The sequence below is a fragment of the Miniopterus natalensis genome, chromosome 8 (assembly GCF_054644295.1).
Source record: "Miniopterus natalensis isolate mMinNat1 chromosome 8, mMinNat1.hap1, whole genome shotgun sequence".
NCBI lineage: Eukaryota > Metazoa > Chordata > Mammalia > Chiroptera > Miniopteridae > Miniopterus > Miniopterus natalensis.
In genome coordinates, this window is record NC_142088.1 from 49,674,695 (window position 1) to 49,700,480 (window position 25,786).

Below are 25,786 nucleotides of genomic sequence, written 5' to 3' on the forward strand. Positions count from 1 at the left end.
ACAATTTGTTTTTTGACTCGATGTTATGTTTGGGGTATTTTTTTTTAATTATAGTAAAATATATATCACAAAATTTACCACTTTAACCATGTTTAAGTATACAGTCTGTGGCATTAAGGACATTCACATTGTTGTCCTCAGTGTTATGTTTCTGAGCCTTATCCATGGTGACACGTATAGTTCTCATCCACTCTTTCCCACAGCTATGCATATTCCATTAAGTGTATTTATTGCAATGTGTTCATTCTGCAGCTGAGGGCATGATATCTCTTCCAATTGTGCAGCATTACAAATGTTGTAGATGTGCACGTCCTTGCACACATGCTCTCTGTTGAGGACTTAGTTCTAGAAGTGAAGTCTCCAGGTCACAGGGGAGTGGCATCCTCAGCAATCCAGGGTGTGTCCAAGTTGCTCTCCAAAGTAGTTGTATCAGTTACTCTCCTAGGGACACTGTGGTGGTGTGACTCCCCCTCACCACCACCACCCCAAAAAAACAGCACACACTTTACATTATTTTTTCTGATGTTAAGATTAACACATTATTTGAAAGACAAAAAAAGCAGGGATAGAGAAAAGCACCAAGAGGAAAGTAAAGATTACTCAAAACCCACCACTCAGACATACCTCCCCATTTGGGATGTTTTAGAATAAGTCTTCTCTTTTTCCTTTGCATGCGTTTACATATTTAATATAATTGGCATCATACTTTATATGTTAGGTCTGTTCACATCTTTTTGAATGAGTTTATACACTTACAGTCTTATAAAGGTATAAAAATTGCATTTAGTTATATATCAAGCACTTACTTTTATTGACAAGAAAAACATTAAATGAAATCAAGGTCATTCTACCAAATTAGAATCTGTGTTTCCTATACTTACAGGGTGTCTGCTTTAAAATGAAAGCAAGCTTGCTCTCCTCCCACCAGCAGCTCCAGATCATCACAATTACTAAATGTTTACTTACCAGGTTACTTTTTCACATATCCCTGTGACACTTGGTTACTTTTTTACATGTTCATGTGATAACTTTAATAGTACCAACAAATTATTTCTAGTATATGTTTTCTTATGCCTGAAAGTGCCCCCTTGGTGAGGACTCCAACATATGTGAACAAACTCAGTTTCTCCAAAGGCTCCTCTCTGTACTACAAAGTGCTCAAAGCTGTGTAATTAGCCTTTTTTTACGCTATCTCAGAGCCTCGCAGGATGAGGCACTCCTGTTTAATTCAGTTATCCATACACCCCTTGAAGCCTTTCCTACAGTTACAGTTGGTCACTCTGGCTTAAAGGAAGCTCACTCGGGCTGGGATGGCCACGCAGGAGTCTACCTACCAGCAAGCACTCTCCATGTGGAGAGCCTATTAAACAGTTACATACAGCATCAGGGTGCAAGGGACAAGTCAAAGTGATAGCCCCTGGACAGAAGAAGAGTTTGGGAGTATTATATATTTTAATATTTTAATGTTATGCCTAATTGTTACCGGCAAGACGAGACCTTGGTTCTTGTCTTCTTGAAGGAAAGATTTCAATCAAGAGACAAAGTGCAGCAAAGTAAGTAAGAATTTATTCGCCGCAGCAAAAATACTCTTAGGACAGTGAAACAAGGCAGGGCACAGAAGAAGCAACAGGAGAGCCCAGGCTCCTGGGCGCTTTGGCTCACTGAGAAGTCAGAGAAAAGGGGGCCTTGGAGACAGGTTCAGGGGTTTATCCTGGGACAAGCTGCCACTCTCCATTACTCCCCTGGTTGCAAGTCTCGTGGGGTCCCTTAGAGGGAAGAAGGGGGACGGGAATGGTGCAGGCATGTTCCCCTGGGGAGAGCTCGAACTGGGTCCTTTGTCCTGAGGTTATTTATCTCTCTCACAGGTGGAAATCTTAGGGGAGGTCTCAGGGGAGGGTCTCAACAGAATATTCATCAGCTTTCCAGGGGTGCTCTTTCAGAGTCCTGGTCTCCACTGATTGGTCGGTGCCAAGGGGTCATTAGTCAATGTAACTGGTCCTGAGGCAACCACAGTATCACTTGTTTGGTTTTGCTGCTTTTCTGAGCCTGGAGCTGAAATGTAACTGAGGCATAGATGTTATCTTTAGGGAGGGAAAGGTCAGGGGGTCTAAACAGCATGACTAGTGATAAAAGATTAGGGATCCAAACCGCATGACCTGTGATATTCTAGGGGAGGATAAGAGCAAGGTTCTTGTTTTCCCAGTTTTGCCCCTGGTGAGTTTCTATACCTGGCCCATGGTCCTTGCTTTGCTCACATCTAATTGCCTATAACATAATTATCTGAAAGAGCCCAAAATATGCTACAAAGGGGCTAATATTAATTAATTAATAGCTCAATATTTTGTTTCCCCTGTATACTGAATGTTCAGAAAGTAAACAGAAAAATGTGAAAAGAAAATATTGTTGAGCTTGAACAGTTTGGGCACACTTCATTCATTAATTCAGAGTTGGCATATATATATTTTTTCTATAGGATTGCCAGAGTTCGCACATAAAAATGCAGGGTGCCCAGTTAAATTTGAATTTCAAATAAGCAACAAATAGTTTTTTAGTTTACGTATGTCCCATGCAATATTTGAAACACACGTATACTAAAAATTTAGAAAAATTTGCTGAACACTGGGAAAGAATAGGCAAAGGGATGGAGTGTAATGAAAGGAGAAAGACCAAGACCTCTTACTTCAATAGACTCTTCAGGGAAGACTCCTTTCAAGAAGTGATTATGTTACCAGTTCAAGGTTTGTGTGCCCAACACTTCAAAGGACAATATTCAATAAGTCAGAGTTTGGAGTAAGGAAAAGTTTGCTGATCTAGAAGGCCCAGCTTAAGAAGATGGGGGTGCCTTATAGCTTCCACAAATCCATCTTAAGAGACCCCCAGAATTCAGGCTTCTTTTGTATCAAGGGAAAGGAGATGGGAGGAGTAAGAGGAATGCGGCATCATCCAGGTGGCAACAGGTCCAAGGAAAAGCGAAAAATCTCTAAATTTCTTTTTTCCCCAGTCCGCTGACCCCCACTGATTTGAGTTTGTTCTGGAGGCCCCTGTAAATCTTTAATAAACAGTCATTATTTTGTACATATTTCACTAATTCTTCAAGAAAGATACCTTTTGGCAAAGGGCTGTTCTTGCAAAAACTTAAGCCTCAAGCAGAATTCCTCTAGTTAATTAGCACATCTTTAGCAGGAGCTATTAGCCTAACAGCCATAGAAGAAATGCAGGCTAGAATTAAGATAGAGTCAGAGAAAGTTAGCATTACACTGGGTTACAATTATGAAGCAGCAACCTGAAGGTTGAGGAGTTTTCAAGAGGAGAATGCATGTGCAAAGGCCCTGGAGTAGTAAAGGACTCAATGTTCAGTGTGTTTGACAAACTGAAAAAAGGCTAGTCAGTTGATGTGGGATGTGGTAGAAGGAGAGGAAGTGGGAGAGGTGGGCTAAAACCAGACCTTCAGTCTTGAAAGCCAAAGGTAGTAAGCATGGTGCTCTTCTGTGGGCAACAGGCATTCAAAAACACCACTTCTGTTGTTGAACAGAGAACAGATATCTTAGATGTCCACAAAATATTGAGCTATATTAAAATTGAGGACCTGCTTTGAATTAGGGGTAGACAGGTTTTAAAACGTAACACCTTCATTTTCCAAACTGCCACAGCCCTTCCTGGACATACCATTCTATACCAGCAATTCTTAAATTTTGGTACTCTTTAGAATTGCCAAGGGAGCTTTGTTAAAAACCCAATGCCCAGGCCACACCTTGATTCAACGAAATCAGCATCTCTGGGTCTGAGACCCAGGCATCATTGTTTTTCAGAATCTCCCCTGGTGTATCCAGTCACCTGTGGAGTTGTTAAAATGTAGACTGATTCAGGTCTGGGCTGGGGCCTGAGATTCTGCATTTCTTACAAGCCCCCAGATGCTGCTAATGCTGCTGCTGCTGGTTCACCCACCACACTTCAAGTAGCGAGGGCCAGTACCTCTTTAGCAGTCCTTGTGCATACACCTGTTTTCTCTTCTCTGCTCCACTTCATTGTGTTCCTAGCAGTCATCCTTCAAAGTTTTATTACCTGCCATTGGGTCTGCAAAGCAAAAAGCATGCTAATGAACCCAATGTCGTTTTAAGCGAGCTTTCTAAAGCTTTGGGATTTGCATTCACCAACAAAGGTCTGAAATTCCTCTCGAAAGGCAGGGTAATCTTATTAAGAGATGATCTGTGGTGTCCTCAGTAACAAATACTCCACGTAGCCTCTTTGTTCTCTAAGTCTCCATTCTCCAGCGCCTCTCTGCACTTGTTTGTCTCACAACAGTCACGCACGGTGGGTCCATTTGTCTTGCCTTATCACTCTGTTACTGCTGCCGAGCACTCGTTCAGCTGTGCACTACAGCTCCTAAGCTGACAAGATAATTACATTCCAGGGCAGACGAAGAGAAAGACAGGTAGTGCTCAAAAGTTCCGAAGCTGACTGCTAGTCATTGCCGGTGCAGACTTCCACATCAAGCACCTGATCTAATTAGCACCCTCCTCTCGCTGCCTGCCTGCCTGTGGAATGCTGACAATTGAAAGCCTAAAGGCAAAGCAAATATCAGGCAACCCAGAGACAGACATTCACGCTACCGTGTGCCAGAAACAATTACATATTCTTTTTGGAATCTTGGGTGTCCTAGTAACACAGTGGAACCTGGGGGTAAACTTTTGCATAATACTGGGAGCCTTGCATTTACCGATAATGAACGTGAGAACCAGCCGAATGAAACCTCACAGGGATGAAAGACCTCACGGGAAGAAAGCCCTCTGATTGCCTTCAGAAGGACTCATTTCAGTGAACGCAGCCTGCCTGCAGCTCTGGAAGAAGCGCACTGCTTGACAAAAGCAAGGCTTCACCAGCAAAGAGCTACTTTCCTTAGACCAGATAAGTAGCACAATACAATCCCCCAGGAAAGAATTTTTTTTTTTACTTCTATGGTTTTGCTACTTCCTACATTCTTTCAAGAGGTAGCCTTTCAGTTTGAAAGTGTTCTATAATCTCAAAGACCCTACATATAAATACAAGGCATGATTATCAGACTTTCTAATGAGACTCACCCTCGAAGGCTGTTGGCGTTTGCGCCAGTTCCTGGCAGGGCCTGGAAGAGCAGAGTGAGCACTGGCTTTGCAGCCCAGTCTCGTTTCTACCACTTATTAGCTCTGTGACTGGGCAAGGTCCTCACTTCTCCAGCTCAAGCTAAGGGTTTGAAAGTTAAAAAGTCAAAAGGACTCAAGCAGAATGTCAGGGGTTGAATTGTGTGTCCCCCAAAGGGTATGTTAAGGTCCTAACTCCTAGTACCTCACACTGAGACCTTATTTGGAAATAGGCCTTCCAGATGTAATTAGTTGAGGTCCTACTGGAGCAAGGTAGATTCTTAATGCAATATGACTGTGTACTTAGAAAAAGAGAAGAGACACAGAAACAGGGACACAGAAGAGAGAAAACCACGTGACTATGGAGGCAGAGATTAGAGTGATGCCCAGTCAAGCCAAGGAGCACCAAGGGTTGCCAGTGACCATCAGAAGTTAGCAAGAGGCAAGGGCAGATTGTCCCCTGGAAGTTTCAGAGGGACCATGGCCCTGCCGAAACCTTAATCTCAGACTTCTGGCCTCTAGAACTGTGAGACGGTAATTTCTGTTGTTTTAAGCCACCCAGTTTGTAGTACTTGGTTACAGCAGCCCTCAGAAATGAATACATCCAGTTAACTTAGGCTCACTCATTAACATCTCTCAGGCTCACCTATGGCATCACCAGACCATGGCAGCCATTGTCCACATTGGGCATCTCCCATCAGTGGCCTGGTTCAGAGATCTGGCTCTAGGGCATGACAGGTGGGTCTAACTCTGCTACTTTCTTGCTGGATGACCACGGGCAAGTTAAGTAAATTCTCTGGGACTCAGTATCTTGGCAGTACAGCAAGGATAATAATGATACTCAAGTAACAGAGCTTCTTTGAAGAATGAAAGAGATGACACTGCTAATTGGGAGCGTTGGCTCTAGTTATTCTTTCCCAGATGATGGTAAGGGGAGAGTTCTGGGCTCCTTTTGCCCTGTCTGCAGCGTGGGCTCCTTGCAGCAGAACAGTGAGCTATAAGGAGATAAAGAGCAACGTGGTCCCTTCCAGGGCATTCCTGCTACTGCCCCAAGGCTGTCTGCGAGTTCCCATGACATTTCCACTAGGAGCTTGGGTTTCTGAGGATGTGTCCAAAGGCAGGCGGTGCTTGGGGATGTTAGGAGGCTTGTGAGGACCTCTGCATCCTGTCATAAGGCCCTCTAAGTTCATGAGGATTTGGTCCTGGGACCAGCTCCTGAACACAGCCAGGCTCTGAACCTGCGAGCCAAGGCTGCGTGCTAGTGCCCGTGACAACATATCCCGCCAGGATGTGTTAACCCACAAGGAAGTGCCCTCAAAGCAGGAAGGAGGGTCACCGTCAGGAGCTCTCCCTCCTACGGGTGAGAGCACCAAGATAGCACCAAAGGCGGCCTGCTGCCAAGGTCCTCAGCCTGAGTCCTTTTGAAGAGACAGCCAAGCAGCAGCCTGCCCACCGCCAGCCGGGGCAGCGGGTGTGTCTGCGTGGCCCTCTGCCCTCAGCCAGGCGGGCGCGCCCCTGACGGCTGGTTCCGGCAGCCAGACCCCGCGAGGCACCGCACTGGGAGACAGCCTCTGAGGGGGCTCGCGTGTGCAGGTGGGAGTTCAGTCCCTTCTTTGTATCCTTTGATTCCTGCCCGCTAAAGGACCCCCTGCCTATTTCTTACCCTCTAGCCTTCCCAGGAGACTTCCAGGGAGCAAATGCAGACTTTTGGACAAAAAAGAAATCTTTTTTGAGATGGAAGGCAGAGTGAACAAATAAATAGGGCTTGATGAAAGAAATTAAGAAATCTGAGGCAATCAGAAAAAAGAATCCTTGCAAATATGGGTGAGAAAAGCAACCTCAGGAACTCCTGGGTGGCATGGTGGGGAGGAGGGGAGAAAATCCATAATTAGGGTAATCCATGGGCAGGTAACAGAGAATTCAAGCCCAAGAAATTCAAGCCCAAGCACAGGAGTTTGCACTTCTCATCAGCTCATGTAACATCGTGTTTGCAGAGTTCACCATTTTTAATATCCAACAGTCATCTTTTATAGTTACAGCGCTATAATTTATCACATCCAGGCATGCAAAAGCATCCTTTTTCTAACATTAAACATGTTTAATCAGGACAATTTATAATAGCACTTTAGGGATTTAATGACACATGATATTTACAGTAATCATAACACTACAAGATTTAAAGTATAATTTTTTACAGTGTTAGATCAGGAAGCCAAATTGTCCACATTTCTAGTTAGTTATTTGCAGTGCTTTGGGGGGAAGTCAGCTTCCAGGAATTAATTAATAGTTTTCCTTTACACAATTGTCAGTGTTACCACTGGGTACCACTGCTGGCTGCCAACTCCTTTCTACCCTGGCTCCAATGGCAATCAGCAAATACGATTAATGCTAAACCATTTGTCCTAATAGCCAAATGCCAAATGTCATACCACATGTGGGATCACAATTATGCTTTAGGAAGTAGATGAGTTTGACTTTGTTAACCAAGAATTAACCCAAAATTTGGAGGCCACTTGAATTAGTGCTTGTGGAAAATACCTATTACATCTCAGCCTTGGGGATACCAGGACTTTTTTTTTTTTTTTTTTAAGGAAAGCTATTTTATGCAAAGCTAAGAGCCTTGAAATTCTTTTTCGAAAGGATCTAAACCTTTCCTTGTCAAGCTCTAAAGATTCCCTCTGCCTCCTCTTCTGGGAGTAGTCAAATTTACACACATTCCAGTTCCACTTGAGTGAAACTCAAGTTCCTATTTAGGTATTCGCCGTTAACCACAGGCCTCATGCTTCACGGCCCTTTTGACATGTGTTTATTTGAAAAGGTAAGTTGATAAACTGGTGCCTTCCCCATATTTGACAATTTCTACCTGACTCAGGGAAACAGAGTGGGGCCCACCTTCGCTGGGTAGTGATGTGGGGAACAGAGTACTGGGAGGAACGTTACCTGGATTACTGCCCACAACCCTTCAATAATAAAGCACAGCATCCAGGCAGAGTGACAACGGACACTTTCAAGGGTTCAAATTTCCATCAAACTGAAACAGAGTCATGAACACTGAAATAAGAGGGACGTTACAAAACCCACAAATTAAAACCAAAGCCCATTTTTTTCTTACAAAAGGTGTAGAAGACTTGGACTTAACCCAGATGCCCACCTCTGGCAAGTTCACAGGACCTCCTAGAACATGTCAGTGCTCCAACATCACCTTGGCTTCATTTGTTCCTTTCCTTGGTTCCTCTTGTCCTGATTTAGTTACTTAGTCTCACAATTATAATACCATTAATTATTAATTCTAAATTAGTTTTGTGTATTTCTTAAGCCATTTAAATCTTCTGTGGAATAAGATAGGATATTATGTTTGAACTACAGGAGATGCCCTAAATCCTTCACTCAAAACTTATTTCTCTTTTCTATGTACAATTTTAATAAATTCAGCCATATGATTTCACAACACACAGCAACTTAGAAGACTGCAGCTGACAAAAAGAGTGATTGTCTCTTCTTAATGTCGTACAGCATAAAATAAGCCAACCTAATAGGTGTTGTTGATGCCACCGTAAATGAGTAAATTGGTAGGCAGGTGATACCTTACAGTTTAACAAGAAGATAGAAACTATTTTAAAACAAATAAAAGAAGCAAAAGCATAGTAGTTGGAACCCACCTGGTATGGGCGTGACCTACCATGGACTTTGGAAGCCTTTGATGATTATAGAGCTATAGATAATATTGATAAGTATGACTCTTATTTCTTCAAGAAAAAAATCAAAGCATGCTTTGGAGTCTTTATTTAAGAAGGCAAGGGTGTGTACAGGACACTTTAGAAAACTTTCTGTTTGAAAATATTTTCAAACATAAAACTTAAGGGAGGGGTAATTTTCAGCTGTCTGGAAAATTCCCTTCTTTGCAATGCCTCATTCCCTGGCCATGCTCAGTATCTAGAGTATTGAACAAATACTGTGAATGGGAACCACATCTCAGGAGAAGCAATGTAGGTGGAGAATGCAGCCTTCAGAGCGAGGATCTGACTCATTCAGTGGTGATGTGCGGTACCACTGAGCTATATTAACATCTCCAAAAGAGAGCTCCTTGCCACTAGGAAGGGGGAGTTAACAGCAAACAGCCAATAATTCACTCCTTTTCTCCACCAAGCGATTGACAATTAACACCTCTGGACTGAGTGACTTAGAAAGGGAGCGACCTGATGGCGGTGAGGGGCCCACATTTACCAAATCTTGGTTTCCGCAAGGTTATGAAAAAGAGAAGATAGTTCCTGGGAGTATGCTCAGAGTTTTTTGGACAAGGAATATCCCATGAATGGTGGTTGTTGCATAAGTGTTGTTATTATTTGAGACCTGACGCCTGTCTGACATAAATCACAGCCCTAGACTGAGGCAGCCCCTGCCAGTCCATTTCCCGCTGGAGCGCAGGGCACAGCACGAGGCAGGGCTCCGGCCTCAGGAGAAACGCCGGTTTATCATCAGGGACCTGTCGCCCGGACAGTTACATAAAGGCGCTCTCAGCCAGCGGGCCGAACCCCACACTTGACATTCCTCAGTTACAGTGAGCAAAGATTAACTTACTCTTTTTTGTTCACAGAATTATGCAAAACTCATTCCTGGAGCTACAGTAGGGCTACTTCAGAAAGACTCTGGGAACATTCTCCAGCTGATCATCTCCGCCTATGAGGTATGGTATTTTACTGCTGGCTTCTTGCTTTGAATTGCTTTTGTATTCAAAACTGAGATGTGTTTTAGGCAGTTAGCTGCGCTTCCACTTGTTGATAGAGAGAGTACTTATCCAGAGAAAAATCTCTCTGCATGAATCAGCCAAAATATAAATTTTGTTCGTTTTATTTGCAGATAGTCTTCCTGAGAGGTGGGGCTGAAGGTAGAAAAAGCATACACCTGATTATGAAGTTGAAGTTGTTTTTATAATAATAACCAACAGCAAATTTTTAATTCTACTGAAAAGGATCCATGAGTCAAACAACTCAGCTCCCCTCTTCTCTGCTTGTAAAAAAAAAAGAAAAGAAAAGAAAAGAAAAACAAAAGTTAAACTGGTAGCTCCATAGGCTTAATAAGACTACATCATAACTCAAAAAAACACAAAGCACACCAGGAGCAATGCCACTTTGTAGACTCTCTGCTTTTGGGAACCAGGGAAATTTTCCATTGGAGATATATATATATATATATATATAAAATATGACACACACACATACAGGAGTGGGCAAAAGTAACCTGCATGTCTTTTTCCATATGAACAACTATAAACCTACCTTTGCCCACCCCTGTATCTACTTTTTTGCCTTGACTTTGTTAATTAGTACCTGAGAACAGAATCCCTCCCTTAAAGTGAGATGCATACCTACAGAGCTGCTATGTTCTCTTTTTTTGTCCCCATACCATAACTCAGGTCACCAGTGGTGGATGGCCAGTTGCCAGCTCTTTTATTTTGATTCCTAAATGTTATCCCTTCCTTGCCTTTACTTACAAAGAAAAATACACACACACACACACACACACACAAAGACAGTGATGAAGCTCTAAATTAGGACAGGAATGCAAAAGGTAAATTTTTATAAAACACTAAAGCTCTAATATTTGCTCTAGACAGGAGTTACATAATACCTAATGAATAAAATTATAATTTTTGATGTTTTAAAATTATGTCTAAATCCCATTAGCACTCTGTGCCAATACTTAGCATATAATGAACCAATGTTCCATAACTAAATGACATTTCAGAATCATTTGGGAAGCTTTTTAAAAATAGGTGTGTCCAGATTTCTGTCACTGATATCCCAGGGGAACATTAAGGGAAAAAGAGCTATGTATTTTGAAAAAACTCCCCAATAATTCTGATATTGTCCCACCAATTTTGAAATTCACCTTAAGTAGGAAAAGCAAAGTATTCCTTCTTAAATACATTTCCTCAGAGAATAAAATACAGATATATCCATTAAAATAATGGGACAGTTTATTTTCCACTCACATTCTCAGCAACTTTTCTTAACTGGCATCAAAAATTAATCACCACATTAACTCATGCTTGAAATTCTTCCAGACAGGAAAGCTCATCAACAAAATACTAAAAGACCTGCCTTGCTTTTATGCAGTAATTAAAAGTTTTAATGTGTAGAATCAAATAAAATCACACCCCAAACCTTCACCAAATTAGAACACACAATTTTCTTTAACCCAGCACCCTAAAAAGTGTTGACCCCCAACATCTTCAAAGGAATTAAGCAAATTAAAAAACAATGTCCAAAACATTTCCCCCTCCTGTCTGACTAGCCTGGTTGATGTGCCCGCTCGCTCTGTCACTTACGGTCCCAGATCACTCACATAACTTACAGGGTAGTTGAAATCAAGGCATCATACATTTGAAGCAAATCTCCTGTCCTTATTTGACTGTCTCAAAAACACAAACAAGTGTCTGTTATTCTTATACCAAACAATCTTGCTCGGAGTTATAATTGAAACTTCATGATTCACTGGATGAAGTATGCAACAGACCTCGGCACTAGTTCAAATTATTTTTCTATTCTGTTATTTTTTAATGTATTCTGAAAGGACTTTAAAATATGGGGATCCATAGACTGGATTTTTTTCCAGTCTATAAAGAAAAAGAGAAGGAATGAGAATATATTGAGAGAAAACAGGAAAAGCTTCTGACTGACTTCTAGTGGGGCAGAGACAGACAATTTATGTTTATAACTAGTGATTACGAACTTCAGCTCAATATTTTACAGCACCGTGGTGACATAAAAAACTTTAAACACCAGATGTGCGTTCACCTGACGGTCATTTGCTAATTTCCTTCCTTCCTTAACCACATAGTAAAAGCTGCTGAACTACTAATGCTCCCAAGGCTAAGTCCCTCTGCTGGCATTTAAGCTCCAGAAGGGAAGTGACTTGGTTTGCTTTGTTTTGCCTGGTTCATAGTAGATGCTCAATAAATGAATGAAGACTATAGTAAAACATACAAATAAACATTTATGTCCTTTCTTTGGGAAAATCACATTAACATATTCCTGGTGAAATTTGAAATATGATATTTCAATTATATAATGCTGAGATTTCCTTCATTTTGGTCACCCACTCCTCCTAATTGCTGTCACCATAGGCTTTCAAGTCATACCCCTCATTTCTCACTTACGCCTGACTCACTATGCCACTCACTGTCTTCAGCACTACTCCTGTCTTTTTTTTTTTTGGTAATTTTTTTTTATTGATTTTATAGAGAGAGAGGAGAAGGGAGAGAGAAAGAAACATCCATCTGTCTATCTGTTGTTCCACCCATTTTTGTAGTTATTGGCTGACTCCTGTATGTGCCCCATGGGACGGTGCTCCAACTAACTGAGCCATTGGCCAGGGCTGAGCTCTCTTTTCTGATCCCCTAACCTGAGATACCATGGTCATCCCCTCCACACATCTAAATTGAACACAGCCAATACTTGCGCCTTCACTGATCACCCTCTTTTGAACTGTCCCAAACTCATTTGTATTATACAATTTTTTAAAAGTTAATGCACATTGACTGACATTGTATGTTAACTGCTTTACTTGGTTCCATCTTTTTTTTTTTTTCCAGTAAGATGATAATTGTCTTGAGGGCAGAAATCTGAACTTATATTCATTCTCCCAGACCTGACTCCACACTAAATGTAAAATAGGTACTCGATAAATTCCAATATTGATTTCAAGGCACAGTTTCTCCCACATTTTAATATCTCTAAAATTGGGATGTGTTTTATAATTAATGGTGTTTCACAATGCTACCAGCTGGGTGGAAGTCGCACTGTAGTTTTCATTTCCTGCACATGTGTGCACTGGGCCATAACTGTATATATTGTTCTTCAATTTGTTAAGTGCATTCTTTGCACTATAATGTTGAGGATAATTGCCATTTAAAAATATCTTCAAAAGTATGCACTATGGTTTGATATTAAAATGAAAAGTTATTGTATATGCAGAAATGTGCAAAAAGAGAGCTGCAGGGTATAGAGTTCATATCAGGGAAGCAAATATTTATTGTTGGAGGCATGACTGCAATTCCATATTCCTTGCAAAGCAACAACCAGCTGCTTTATGGGACCTGAGAAATGATGATACTTACAAGAAAAGGAAACTGTTGTTACATTTTCTTGCTGAGTACAGGCAAAAGAATTGCCTCTTATATGACAAACAATGCAACTCAGGGAGAAAGAATTTGCCAGATCCCTCAGAATGGATAAAATAATTTTCAAAGCAATGATAGACTGATGGCATTGATTCATATGTTTTGCAGAATGATTTTGAGGTCTTTTGTCATAGTTTGTTATAAAATATCTTATAATTAATAACATCTTAGATTTGACAAAATACGGTTGTGTGTGTGTATCTTGCTTGCTTGATTGGAGATATTGTGAATTTCTTTTATACACAATTTAATGTTATTCATTTGTAGTTTAATAAACATGATTCTCAGATTCTTCTGGCTGTGTTTTCTGGTTGTGACTTCATTGAACCCTTTATGTCTTAATGAAAGGAACTGCGGTCTGAGGTGGAACTGGAAGTGTTAGGAGACACAGAAGGACTCAACCTGTCGTTCACAGCTATCTGTAGCAACAGGACCTTCCCACACCAGAAAAAATGCTCGCACATGAAGGTGGGGGACACGGTAAGTAGGTGGCCAAAAGGTGGTCGGAAAAAATATTCACACAAGTTGGAAGTTACCTTAATGCACTGAAGCTAGACGTTTCCTTTCGCGAATTTTAAAAACGATTTTCAAAGATTTCCTGATAAATGCTTTTGGCAAAACTGATCCCCAGGTGGCTTTGTTTCCTCCCATGCATTTTGGTGGATAGAAGGAGATAATTAGTATTTTCTTTTCCAGGCTTCATTCAACGTGACTGTGAGCATACCAAACTGCGAGAGAAGCCGGCACATTATCATAAAGCCTGTGGGGCTGGGGGACGCCCTAGAAATGCTGGTCACTCCAGAGTGCAACTGTGACTGTCAGAAAGAAGTGGAAGTGAACAGCTCCAAATGCCACAACGGGAACGGCTCCTTCCAGTGTGGGGTGTGTGCCTGCAACCCCGGCCACATGGGTCCTCGCTGCGAGTGCGGGGAGGACGTGACGAACACAGAGTCCTGCAAGGAGGCCCCGGACCACCCCTCGTGCAGTGGAAGAGGCGACTGCTACTGTGGGCAGTGCATCTGCCACTTGTCTCCCTATGGAAACATTTACGGGCCTTACTGCCAGTGTGACAATTTCTCCTGCGTGAGACACAAAGGGCTGCTCTGCGGAGGTAGGCTATGTCTAAATCCACCTTACCCTGCGGCCGAGCAAGTATCAAGGGGCTCTTCATCCTCTGAACCTTCCACAGTTGCCTGGGCATAGTAGGTGCTCAATAAATATTTGCCGATCAACTGAGTGGGTTCATCTTTAGACCTAAGGTAGTGATCTTTTCTTGTATTTTTTTCTGGCTCTTACCTTCATTTGAAGTGAGATCTCTGCCTTCTCAATTTGTGTCTCTATTATTATTTCTCTGTGAGCAAGTAGGTAAAAGATGGAAATGCTTTCCCTTTGGTTATTATGTAGGCTCCACAAAACTTCATGTAATTTCAACTCCATTATCTTCCAGACTTTTCAGGACCCGGCTGCTAGGCATCTGACCCAACTCTTAAATATTAGTTTGGGAAAATTAAAAGCAAGGCTGCTTAAGGAGCATAATGCCAACGACAAAGGACACAAAAAAACTAAATGAACTTTTAGGGTTTTCATTCACTTTCACAAATATTTATTAAACATCTATTATGTGATGGATACTAAGTTAGAAACTGGGTATAATGAAGATGAATAAGCACATATGTAAAGAAGATCATGATAAGGTAAAAATGAAAATTGTAGAATTTTTTGAAATTGAGGAAAATTTTAAAATAGCAGAAATATTTATGTTTTAATATTCTTTGTAGATGAAAAATCACTTTGAGAATATATTATACAGCATGTAACATGACTACTATAAATCATTCTGATATATATACATATATTTAAGTATAACCTATTAAGATAAGAATTACAAATGTGTCAATATACTTTAAAATGATATAAATTTGTGTTACGATTGAAATAGTAACTGCCAAATTTAAGCTCTCATGTCTCCCCTTTTCGCATTGTCTGAGCAGGCAGCTTTTCCAAACAGAAAGCCATTATCTTTAGAGAAAACTAAGCAAGTTATGTTTTCAAAACCACAGTGTCAGGAACATATAAAAGAGACTGATTTTCAGGAAAAAAGGCCTGAGAAAAAGAAGCCTCAAAGAAGTCCAAGCTCTTTGAAAACCATTTGATACCCTTAGAAGTATACCTACGTTTCATTTCTTTGCTGCTGCTCTGGCTAGCAATAGGTTCTTCTGAGGCTGCCTTCTTTCTTCCCCCCAGAGACTGAAAAATTTAGGGTCTGTCTAGATTGAGACACATTTCTCTCTCTTTTCATTGAGAAGTATATTTCCCTATTTAATGTTTCCAAACCCACATCAGTCTTCTTTTCACAAGATGCACACAGGACACACTCTAAAGCCAAAGACCATCACCACGTCTTGGAAGTATTTTCAGTAGAACCCCAGATTGCATTCCTAATAGAAATCTTTTGATAAAAGATGTGCTCAAAACATTTGAAATTACCTTTCAAAAAATCATTAAGTGTAATCTAATACAATATAATAGCAATACTAACCCCACCTATATTTCACCCTTTAATCTTAGCTCAAAGAGATCTAGGGCAGCAATAATTGCTGAACTGTGTTCAGCAACACGGTTCTTTCAATGTCTCGATGGTCTTTCATTTTGTTTTGTATCATGCATGCAAACAGAAACAAACTCAAAGACATTTGGCTTGATCTGTGCATTGTAGTTCGTGCATTGTAGTTCACAAGGTGTGAAAACAGTCCCTCTCTTTGTATCAGATACAGTGATTGCTAAAGAAATTCTATTTAGAAAATACAATTATTTCTTCAGATGGACTCAGAGAACTTCACCAATGCCAACTGGCTTCATACTTTGGGGTAATTTACAATACTCAAACTTTACTGTTTCTCAAAAGCTATTTTGTTTTTAGTAACATCACAAAGGATATTCTTCTCTTATTAGTAATTTCCCTTATCAAAAGGTATACTAAAACTAAGTACAATTATTCAAATTCAACAAATAGTTATGGAGTACCTGTTATGTGCCTGGCCTTGTGAATGGACATTCTGTGGTCTGCAACAGAGCCCTGAATATGCTACAGTTTCACTTCTTGTGTAGACCTCACCTACTTTACAACTGATTTACTTTGCAATGTGCCGCTTCTCTGAAGGGCTATTATCACAATGTTCTTTCTCAAGCCCCTTTCCATCCATCTGTAAGCACTCACAGATGCAGAACTCTATTGATTTTTTTTTTTCTTGCCCAAATTCCATTAGTCTTTTTTATTTTGATTCTAAGAGTTTGGAAACTCTAAATGGTATTACAGTAAAAAAACTTCCTGCCGTTATGCATTTACAGTTATCAGTCAACAACATTCTAGAAAGACCCATTCCTCTGAAAAAAGCCTGATAATTTTTTCTTGATTTTTGGTTATCAGCGTGCTTCTACATGAAGCCACTGCAGAGGTTTTGTGGCGGTTGTGGTATGAACAGGTATTTGAGGTTTTCTAAATCTCTGCCAACCAATTCTTACACTGGGGCATTCCCAAAGCCTTTGGAAAAGCACATTTCACTTCACAATATTTATAAATTGTATTAATTTTTCAGGATAATCTTCACTATAGAAATCTCTCCTTATCATGAAAGTAAATTTCTTCTTGTGTTGAAGAAGAAACAAAAAAGCAACTGTAGTTTTGAGGATAACTTACATATAAAATTAAACTAATGGCTTGGCCTAAATCACCTAACTATTCTTAGCTTTGAGTTAATTAGTTCAATTATGAATTAAATAGGTTATGAAATGCAGTTGGAATATGTCTTGATGTCATGGATCCAGATAAATTTCAACTCTTAATCTTTCATTAGAGAGGTGTATGTCTTTTTAGTGTATATATATATATCTATATATATGCTAATATATATATATAAATTTTAACTCTTATTGTTCATTAGAGACATATGCTTTTTAGTGTGTACATATATTTATGCATATATCAGAATCCAACTTAGAAATCTTTGTAGCTATCTCCTTTGTTCTATGATTTCCTACTTCATATTTCTTAAGCTTAAGGCCAGGTCAGCATGGTAGGCACCCAGAAAATATATTATGAAAAGAACACACAAGCGTTATTATATTAAACACTTTATTTCATAGTATTTTATACAGTATTATGTGGCCAGAATCAAAAGGAATTTTCAAGACTGGAAGGGCTGCTTGCCTGTAGCAAGTCTCCAGCCTCCTTCCTCAAGCCGTCTCTGCCCTAGGCTTCTGCAACATCCTCTCACTCCCCTCCTCCATCCCAGGCCCTTCTGAAAGGATCCTTTTCTCTGATCATATTTTAAATTCTGATGCTCTGCAGGGATTGTCTCACTCTGCTTCCCCTAGATGACCTGATTCACAACAACTTCAACTGCCATCTGTCTTTAATGGGTTCCCCACTGCAAGCTTCAGGTCCATACTCATACATACAGCTGGCCCTTAAACAACATATAAGTGCATCAGTCCACTTATATGTGGGTGGGCTTTTTTCCGTAAATACTCTAAATGTATATTCTCTTTCCTGTGATTTTCATACATATAACATACACAATACGTATTGAATGACTGCTTACGCTATCAGTAAGGGTTCTTTCTAGTCAACAGTAAGCTATTAGTAATTAAGTTTTTTGGGAGTCAAAAGTTATATATGCACACTTTGACTTTGTGGGAGGTGTGTTGGCACCCTTAACCCCCACCCCCATGTTGTTCAAGGGTCAACTGCATTCAGCTGCTTATAAGGGTCAACTGTATTCAATTGCCTACTAGGATGTCCCACAGGTCCCTCATACTCAACAGAACCAAAAATGAACTTGCTTTGTCCCCACTCAAAGCTCCTCTTCCTCCTCTGCTTCAGAACAATCTATTCATTCAATAATGAAGCCCTAGTCTATGCCAGGTGCAGGGGATGAGACAGAGCCTGAGCCAGCTTCCATTCCACGTCAGCGAAAAGCCACACAATCCAGCTAGAGGCCCAGTCTGCTCACCCAGGAAGGACTCTATCCCTCTATCTCTTCCCCTCCCCTTCAACCCAGCACCAATTGCACCCACACCCTGAGCAATCCATGCCCTGATTGCATACCCTTTCCTCTCCATTCCCAAAGACACAGGGCCTCATACTTTCTAATTCATTTTCCTGTTGCAAGTTTGACCCTCTACTGATGCCAGGGCATTTCTAGACACACATTTATTTATTCAGGTCTCCTCCCTACTTAAAATTCCATAACTTTCAAGAAAAAAGTTTTTACTTGAGTCCATAAAGCTTTTAATGATGTGATTTCTCACGTTTTGCAGACCTTCCCCACCTCCCCTTCTTCCACACCCTTGGCTCTATTCATAAAAAACTACTGTAGGTACTAAGCAAGTCACACTATTACACACTTCTGGTGTTAACCTATGCTTTTTCTCTGCTTAAGATGCATAAAATCCTCTTCTGCCTTCTATCTTTATCTTCCAAACTCAGCTCAAGCATCACTTCCTCTGGAAATGTCCCCAAATCTCTAGTCTAATTTGGAAACTCTTTCCCTGTGAGTATAATGATGGTCACATTGTATTGTATTTATTAGTAGTAGCATTTATTTGCCTGAGTCCTAACACTAGACTATAAGCTCAGCGACCTTGTCTTATTTAATTTTGTATTTTCATGCCTAATACAATCTTCAGCACATGCTTTATGCTCAAGTAAACTTTGTCAAATAAATGAATTTGTTGAGCACTTACTATCTGTGTGTAGGACATCTAATGAGTGAATGCAGAGCCAAGAGATCAACACAGTGTCTCATTGGAAGTAGATCTTATTCTGTTTTATAGATGAGGTTTTCGTGATCATTGAGACAGTGTTGTAGACATGGGGAATTATCCAGGTCTGTCTTGTATCTCATACTATGACACCTTAATCTAAAGAGAAATATTGTAAAAGCAATTATCTCCTTTCATCTGGCTATGAATTCTCTTTGATATAACATCAGATAATCTAGTTGGTCTCAGATAAGAGACCAGATCAATAAATATATATAGTTAGTAAAATGTATTTCATAAAATATATCTACACTCACTCCCTTCCCACCCCCCACACACTCACTTTTTTCTCATTTTTTTCTTCTGTCTTTTTGACTGTATTTAAAGATAAACAGAAAAGATGGTCCCAAAAATCTGAAAGTGGTTTTGAGCCTAAGAAACATAGAGCATTTGTTTTACAGATAACGGCGACTGCGACTGTGGCGAATGCATGTGCAGGAGTGGCTGGACTGGCGAGTACTGTAACTGCACAACCAGTACGGACTCCTGCATCTCTGAGGACACTGGGGTGCTCTGCAGCGGGCGAGGGGACTGTGTGTGTGGCAAGTGCATTTGCACGCATCCCGGAGCCTCGGGACCAACCTGTGAACGTTGTCCCACCTGTGGCGATCTCTGTAACTCCAAGCGGTAATGTCTCTACTTTCTTCAGTCCCTTTTGTCCAGATATTTCTTGATGATCAAAGTTATAGTGACATTTTATAAACTCAGACTGAGGTCTGATTGTTTTCGCTGGGCTTACTCTCCAAGTATCCATCGAAACACACAAACCCGTAAGGCCCCTGTGGTCGTCAGCCTGGGACACCAGGCCTCCGCTTGCCTTTTTCTCAGCCCTGATTATCCAGGACCACAAAGTCACGTTTCTGCCAGAGACTAGCCGGGAAACTGAGCTGATGTCCCGCACTGATAACATCAGATCACCTCTCAGTTACTATGCTAGCCACACACAAGGAATGCCCTGGGGGTACACTGATGACACCTGCATTCAGTACTTTTTCAAGGGAAACAGATAAGCTTCTTTCTTATCTGGAAGTTCATAGCCTGACCTTACTGATTCATTTTTATCTGTAGACCCCTGGAGGCAAAGAGGCAGAAACACAATCTTGGCTTTCAATTTCTTCGTTCTTTACCACTCATGCTCTTTGGCCCCTTCCTCTGGTTGTCATTCTGCACAACTATTGGGTATTGTATTTTTTTTTTTTATATCATATGAACAACAACAACAAAAACAAAACACATTTTCTTATTTTCCACTAAAGAAATTATTTCTTTGGTTGGCAGCTTTTTTTTTTTTAAGATATTTTTATTGATTACTTTCTTTAGAGAGGGAGGGAGAGGGAGATAGAGAAACATCGATTGGCTGCCTCCAGCATATCCCCTACCAGGGATTGAACCCAAAACCTGGGCATGCGTCTGGACTAGGAATTGAATCAGCAATCTTCCCGTGCAGGAGACGATGCCCAACTGAGCCACACCAGCCAGGGAGGGCACCTAACTTCTTAATGGAAGTGAGACAACATTTGTAGGTTAAGTGAAACAAGCCTCCAACTTGGCTGTGTTATGACATTGTAGTGCATGATGTATTTTGCAGCAAACATGCTTAAACAGCTCATATTTTCATTAACTCTGGTAACTCTAATGGTGGCATTTGCATTTCCAATGTAAACAAAGTAAAAAAATCAATATTCACTCAATGATATTCACCTCAGGTGTTAAAACTTCTCTGTCACTGTGCCTGGGCATATGCCAAGAGAAGGATGGGAACATAGACTTATTTGAATAGGATTTAAAGTACGATGTCCTTTTAAGACTTTTCTATTATTTTTCTATTTCTTCTTCTCTGTAAACATGATTCAATCTTAAATCTGTTTGATAAGAAATTAATAGTCAAAGTAGATTAAATTTGAGGAATCAGAGTGATCTTTGTGGTATTTATGTTAGTTTTAAGATGAGTCCATTCTTCCATTTATTCATTCATACATTTGTTTATTAAGTAGGTATTAAGTACCTACTCTGTGCCAGAAATCATGTTAGGCCATGGGCATTCAGTGATGACTGAAACTGTTGCAGTTCCTACCATGACAGGTGCTGAGAATCTGGTGGGAAAGACAGATTTTTGTTATTGTTGTAAATCCTCACCTGAGGATATTTTTTCCATTGTAAGTGGAAGGGAGGTGGGGAGAGAAAGAAAGAGAGAGAAACATCGATGTGAGAGAGACACATTGATTGGTTGCCTCCCGCACGTGCCCGGACTGGAGCCAGGGATTGAACCTGCAACCCAGGTACATGCCCTTGACCGGTAATCGAGCCCACAACCCTTCAGTGCGAGGGCCGACGCTCTAACCACTGATCCACACTGGCCAGGGCAAGACGGATATTTTTAAAAATAATTATGATGAGGGTGTTGGAAATTCCAGGGGGAACACTTTATAAAAGTATATGATTGTCTAACCACTATGCTGTACATCTAAAACTAACAAAAATAATATTGTATGTAAACTGTAATTGAAAAATAAAATTTAAAGAAACAAAAGTAATTATGATGATACCTGGGTTGACAGAACAGGAGATATCTAAGGTGCTATATGGCAAGAACTATATGCATGGCAGGGGATACGGCCACCAGACTAGCTTGGGCAGCCATCAGTGAGATGCACAAAAGGGCAGAGGTTCTAAGGGTTTCCACAGTCTCCAGCAGCCTCCTGCAAAGCCACTCCAAATAAATATATAACATGGATAAATGCAATATGCATGCAACACAAGGAAACTTTCAGAAAAGACTTCTATCTCCACTCCCACACAGATCGCTGCTCTTAAGACTTTCCTTCAGAGGAACTCGGAGGCTTCCTCTGCAAGGAAACTAACTGGTAAAGGCCATGGAAGGCTACCTGAGGAAGTGAGGTTTCAACTGAGGTGTGAGAATGCAGGGGTGCTGTGGGGAATGTTCCCAGCATTCAGAAGAATGTACATTTCCATGGCCAGGGAAGAGAGGGGCACCATGGTGCATGCCTTTAGTAAGAGTGTGTCTGCTGTTTGGGGTTACTTCAAACACAACCTGTTTGTAGTGATTTTCAGCACAAGATAGATTCAGGGTCTAAAATTTACTTTGCTATATAGACATCATTACAATAGCTTAACTCTTGGGCTGTGCTTTTTGGAAATACACTTTTCTATAAGTAGCAGTCTTTTATTTAAAAACCCTGCATAATGAGGATCTGGGCTGTAATCCTCACCATTTGAAAATATCCCTATCAAGGCTTGGATTCCTTCAAAAGAGTTATGGAAAAGTGAATCTTTAAAATAGTCATTCATGACATATATGAATTCTTGTTAAAATACAGACCATTTATGTTAAGAAATTCAAACTTTGTCTACTCTCTATATTTCAGTAGCATAAACCCTTCCCAGGAAAATGTAGCTAAATCAAATAACAAAATAATTGGGAGTTTTTGTGTTGGCTTTTCTTTGGTAACTTAAGCAATCGTTAGAGATAAGTTAGGATAGTAGCTATTATCAAGACTGGCTCAGGGAACATTGGCCACTGAGTAGAATTCAGAATAAAGCAGTTTCCTCTTGGAACCATCTTCTGAAAGTAACAAAAGGCACCATCCTCTATGAGACGCTCCTACAGCACAAACCACAGTAACAGCAGTAAAGCAACATCCCAGGTGCCAACATGAACTGATAAACTCTTTTGAATAATGTTCACAGGAGCTGCATTGAATGCCACCTGTCTGCAGATGACCAGGCCCGAGAAGAATGTGTTGACAAATGTAAACTCGCTGGCGTGACCATCAATGAAGAAGCAGGTTCTACTTGTCCTAAATTGATTTCCTTCCTTTTCTTTGCTTAGTTCCTGAGAAGCATAAACTCTACAACAGGCTTTCCAGTGGCTTGACTTCATTCATACCAGGGCATTAGTGCCCTCATCCTAGTTGTTAAGGGGCAATGTATTCCGTAAGGCTAAAACCCTGATGGCTGGGGGTGTAACAGGTTTAAAGTCATGGCTATTCTGTCTGACTTCAGCTCTGCTGGCAAGTTCAGCTCTGCTTAACAAATACAACTGCAGAGAACTCCAGAATGCTATATTGTTTGAATTGGAAAGAAGGAAATTGAAGAAATACCTAAATGTTAACTCCAGAGCCTAAAATTGTCCTCTATCATCTGATTGCCTTATTTCAAAATGGAACTAAGAAAGGTATAATATGGGCGTCCTGATAGCAGCCCTCAGACACTTGGCAGTTTCTGGTTAGTGGTCATTTTTCCTCCCTTCCCCTCTGTATGCTTTTACTCCCAACTTTCCAAACGCGGGCACTTCACGACCATCCTTAAGTCCCCGTTGCCTCACCCTCAAAATACGAGAAGGGCCTGTTACCCTTAGCTGCTTAGCAAAGCCTGCTCTTGTTTTCACCTGTCATTTTGAAATGTAATTACTTAAAATTAGATTTTTCCTAATGGCAAGTGGACATCTCAAATATTTAAATAGATTGTATTTTAGCTGGAAAGGCCATTTAAAAAAATACTTTGTGAACATTAAAACAAAGAAGGTGACTGCGTCCTCCTAAAGGGACAATCTGGGGGAGTTGGCTTTTCCATCATAGGAACCTCTCTGCGTTATTACGCTCTGCACGCTTTAGAGCCGTGACCAAGAGGTATCTCAGGCGAAGTAGCATAATCAGGACAATAAGTCATGACACTCTAGGGTATGTGTCTTGAATAGATGGAATGAGAATACTAAAATTAATCCATTTCCAAGGAGGAATAAGTTAGTGACATTTATATTGTTTTAAAAATTATCTACGTTGTTTCAAACTTGAAATTTCTGAATAACCCTATATAGAGGGGCATGGTTAGTGCTCATGAAACCCCTCATCTGTGTTTTCTGGTGACTACAGAAAAATATGCCAAATAACCATAAATTGGACAAAATGGTGTATACCTTACACCAATACCGAAGGTAACACGCCATAAAAGCACTGAGGAAAGTGGCATTTGTGGACTGGTGATATTAGTAACTAGTTCAAAGCCTCAGCATATCCCTCTGGCTTCATTTCTCAGCAAACATCTAGGATATTTACCAAACGTTTCCAAGAAATGACTAAAAATTTCAGGAAATGCCCTGCAAATTATTAGAAACTAATTCAGTAGCAGCCTGGGAAATCTAATGTGCTGAAGGACAAAAGGGAGTGGACTTGGAAACATGGAAATCATGAACAGGGAGTTACCGTATTTAAATACACAGTTTTCTAAGTACATTATCACAAATGCTTGGATTTGAGAGGAAGACTGGGTCTCAAAAGTGGCATTTAAAATATTTGCATTATTTTTTTTGTGTGTAATTGGCTAAATTATCTTCAAAAAAGGTAATGCAACTATTTCTAACTCAGAAATTAAAAATAATAATTGGATCACTAATACCATCTAAAAGCACTAATTTTGATGAATTTGAGAAAAATATATATTTGTCAGCCTGTGGATTAAAAAGTTACTTTTCTAATGAGCCTGTTTATAAGTCCTAGTTCAAGTTACTCACCAGTTGTGTTATTGATCATGTCACCTTGAAATTATCACAACATAGTTGCTCTCCCACAGGGTCTTTTATCAGCCCACCCTTCCCCAACAAGGACATGGAGATTAAAATAAGTATAACTCTATAATCCAAGTAAATTGTTCCCCACCTGTGTTGTGGTGACTTGTGTGAGCATTTCTAAGGACATGTGGTTTAACTTTATTCAGTCCATTTTACTGAAAGAGACATTGTTCATTGACCCCAAAATTCATGTACTCAGAGCATTGTTGCTCAAAGTGTATTCCATGGGACACTAAAAGTGTTAAAAGGGAAAAACCACCCATAGTCATATAAATTTTGGAAATGGGAAGCTAAGCCTTTTGCTTTCTTAAAGGACTCCTTAGGGTTTCTATGCACATTAAGTTAAATGTGCGTTGCAAATTTTCAGGAGAGGCAAAAGGAAGTTGCTATATTTAAATATACTGTTTTCTAAGTACGCAGACTTATTCGACCACAGAACCCTTTTTTCTCCTTGGGAAAACGTTTTCTCTGAGAACTACTGACTTGGCCCTGGAGCAGAGGTCTTAAACACATAGTTATCTTGATTCAGTGATCCAGACGGTTTATATTTTCCACATTTTTCCTGGGCCTTCCTAGACCGGGCCTCCTCACTCCCATTCTCAAATTTCCTACCTTTCTAAGTATGATTTCATGGACTGCCTGAGATCTTATTTTCCTTGCGTTATTCTAGCACAGCACTGCTGGCACTCGTAAAGGTGGGTGAAAAAGAAAGGTCCATTTCTTATGAACAACAAAAGAAAACCTTAGCAGCTAATTATGCAAATCTCCAGCCCAAGCTGGACCCTTTCATTGCTCATTCAATAATACCATTTTAATACCCAAACACTGTGAAACAGGCCAAGTCTAGAGTCATAACCGTCATGAAAAGCAGTGGTGAAGTAATTAAAGCAAGAAGGGAGTCGTGACTCAAAGGTCATATTAGCAGTTCCATTAAAACTTAAATAATCCTGGCCAAGTAAATTAAGCCTCCCTGTGCTTCAGTGTAGCTATTTAAAAGAAAATAAAAAAGCAGGATTAATATTACTGAAAGGAGTATTATAAGCTATCCACATATTTTCTACCTGAGGAAAAAATGTTCCA

General features: G+C 40.3%; 1 protein-coding gene across 1 annotated transcript in view; it reads left to right on the plus strand.

Moving 5' to 3' along the window:
- Positions 1 to 25,786, plus strand: part of ITGB6 (integrin subunit beta 6) — a 64,375-nt gene that overhangs the window by 25,040 nt on the left and 13,549 nt on the right. The window contains exons 9-13 of the mRNA XM_016195639.2: positions 9,709 to 9,798; positions 13,645 to 13,776; positions 13,993 to 14,407; positions 19,521 to 19,746; positions 22,828 to 22,925. Of these exons, the coding sequence (XP_016051125.2) occupies positions 9,709 to 9,798; positions 13,645 to 13,776; positions 13,993 to 14,407; positions 19,521 to 19,746; positions 22,828 to 22,925 (961 nt within the window). The remainder of the gene's footprint in view (positions 1 to 9,708; positions 9,799 to 13,644; positions 13,777 to 13,992; positions 14,408 to 19,520; positions 19,747 to 22,827; positions 22,926 to 25,786) is intronic.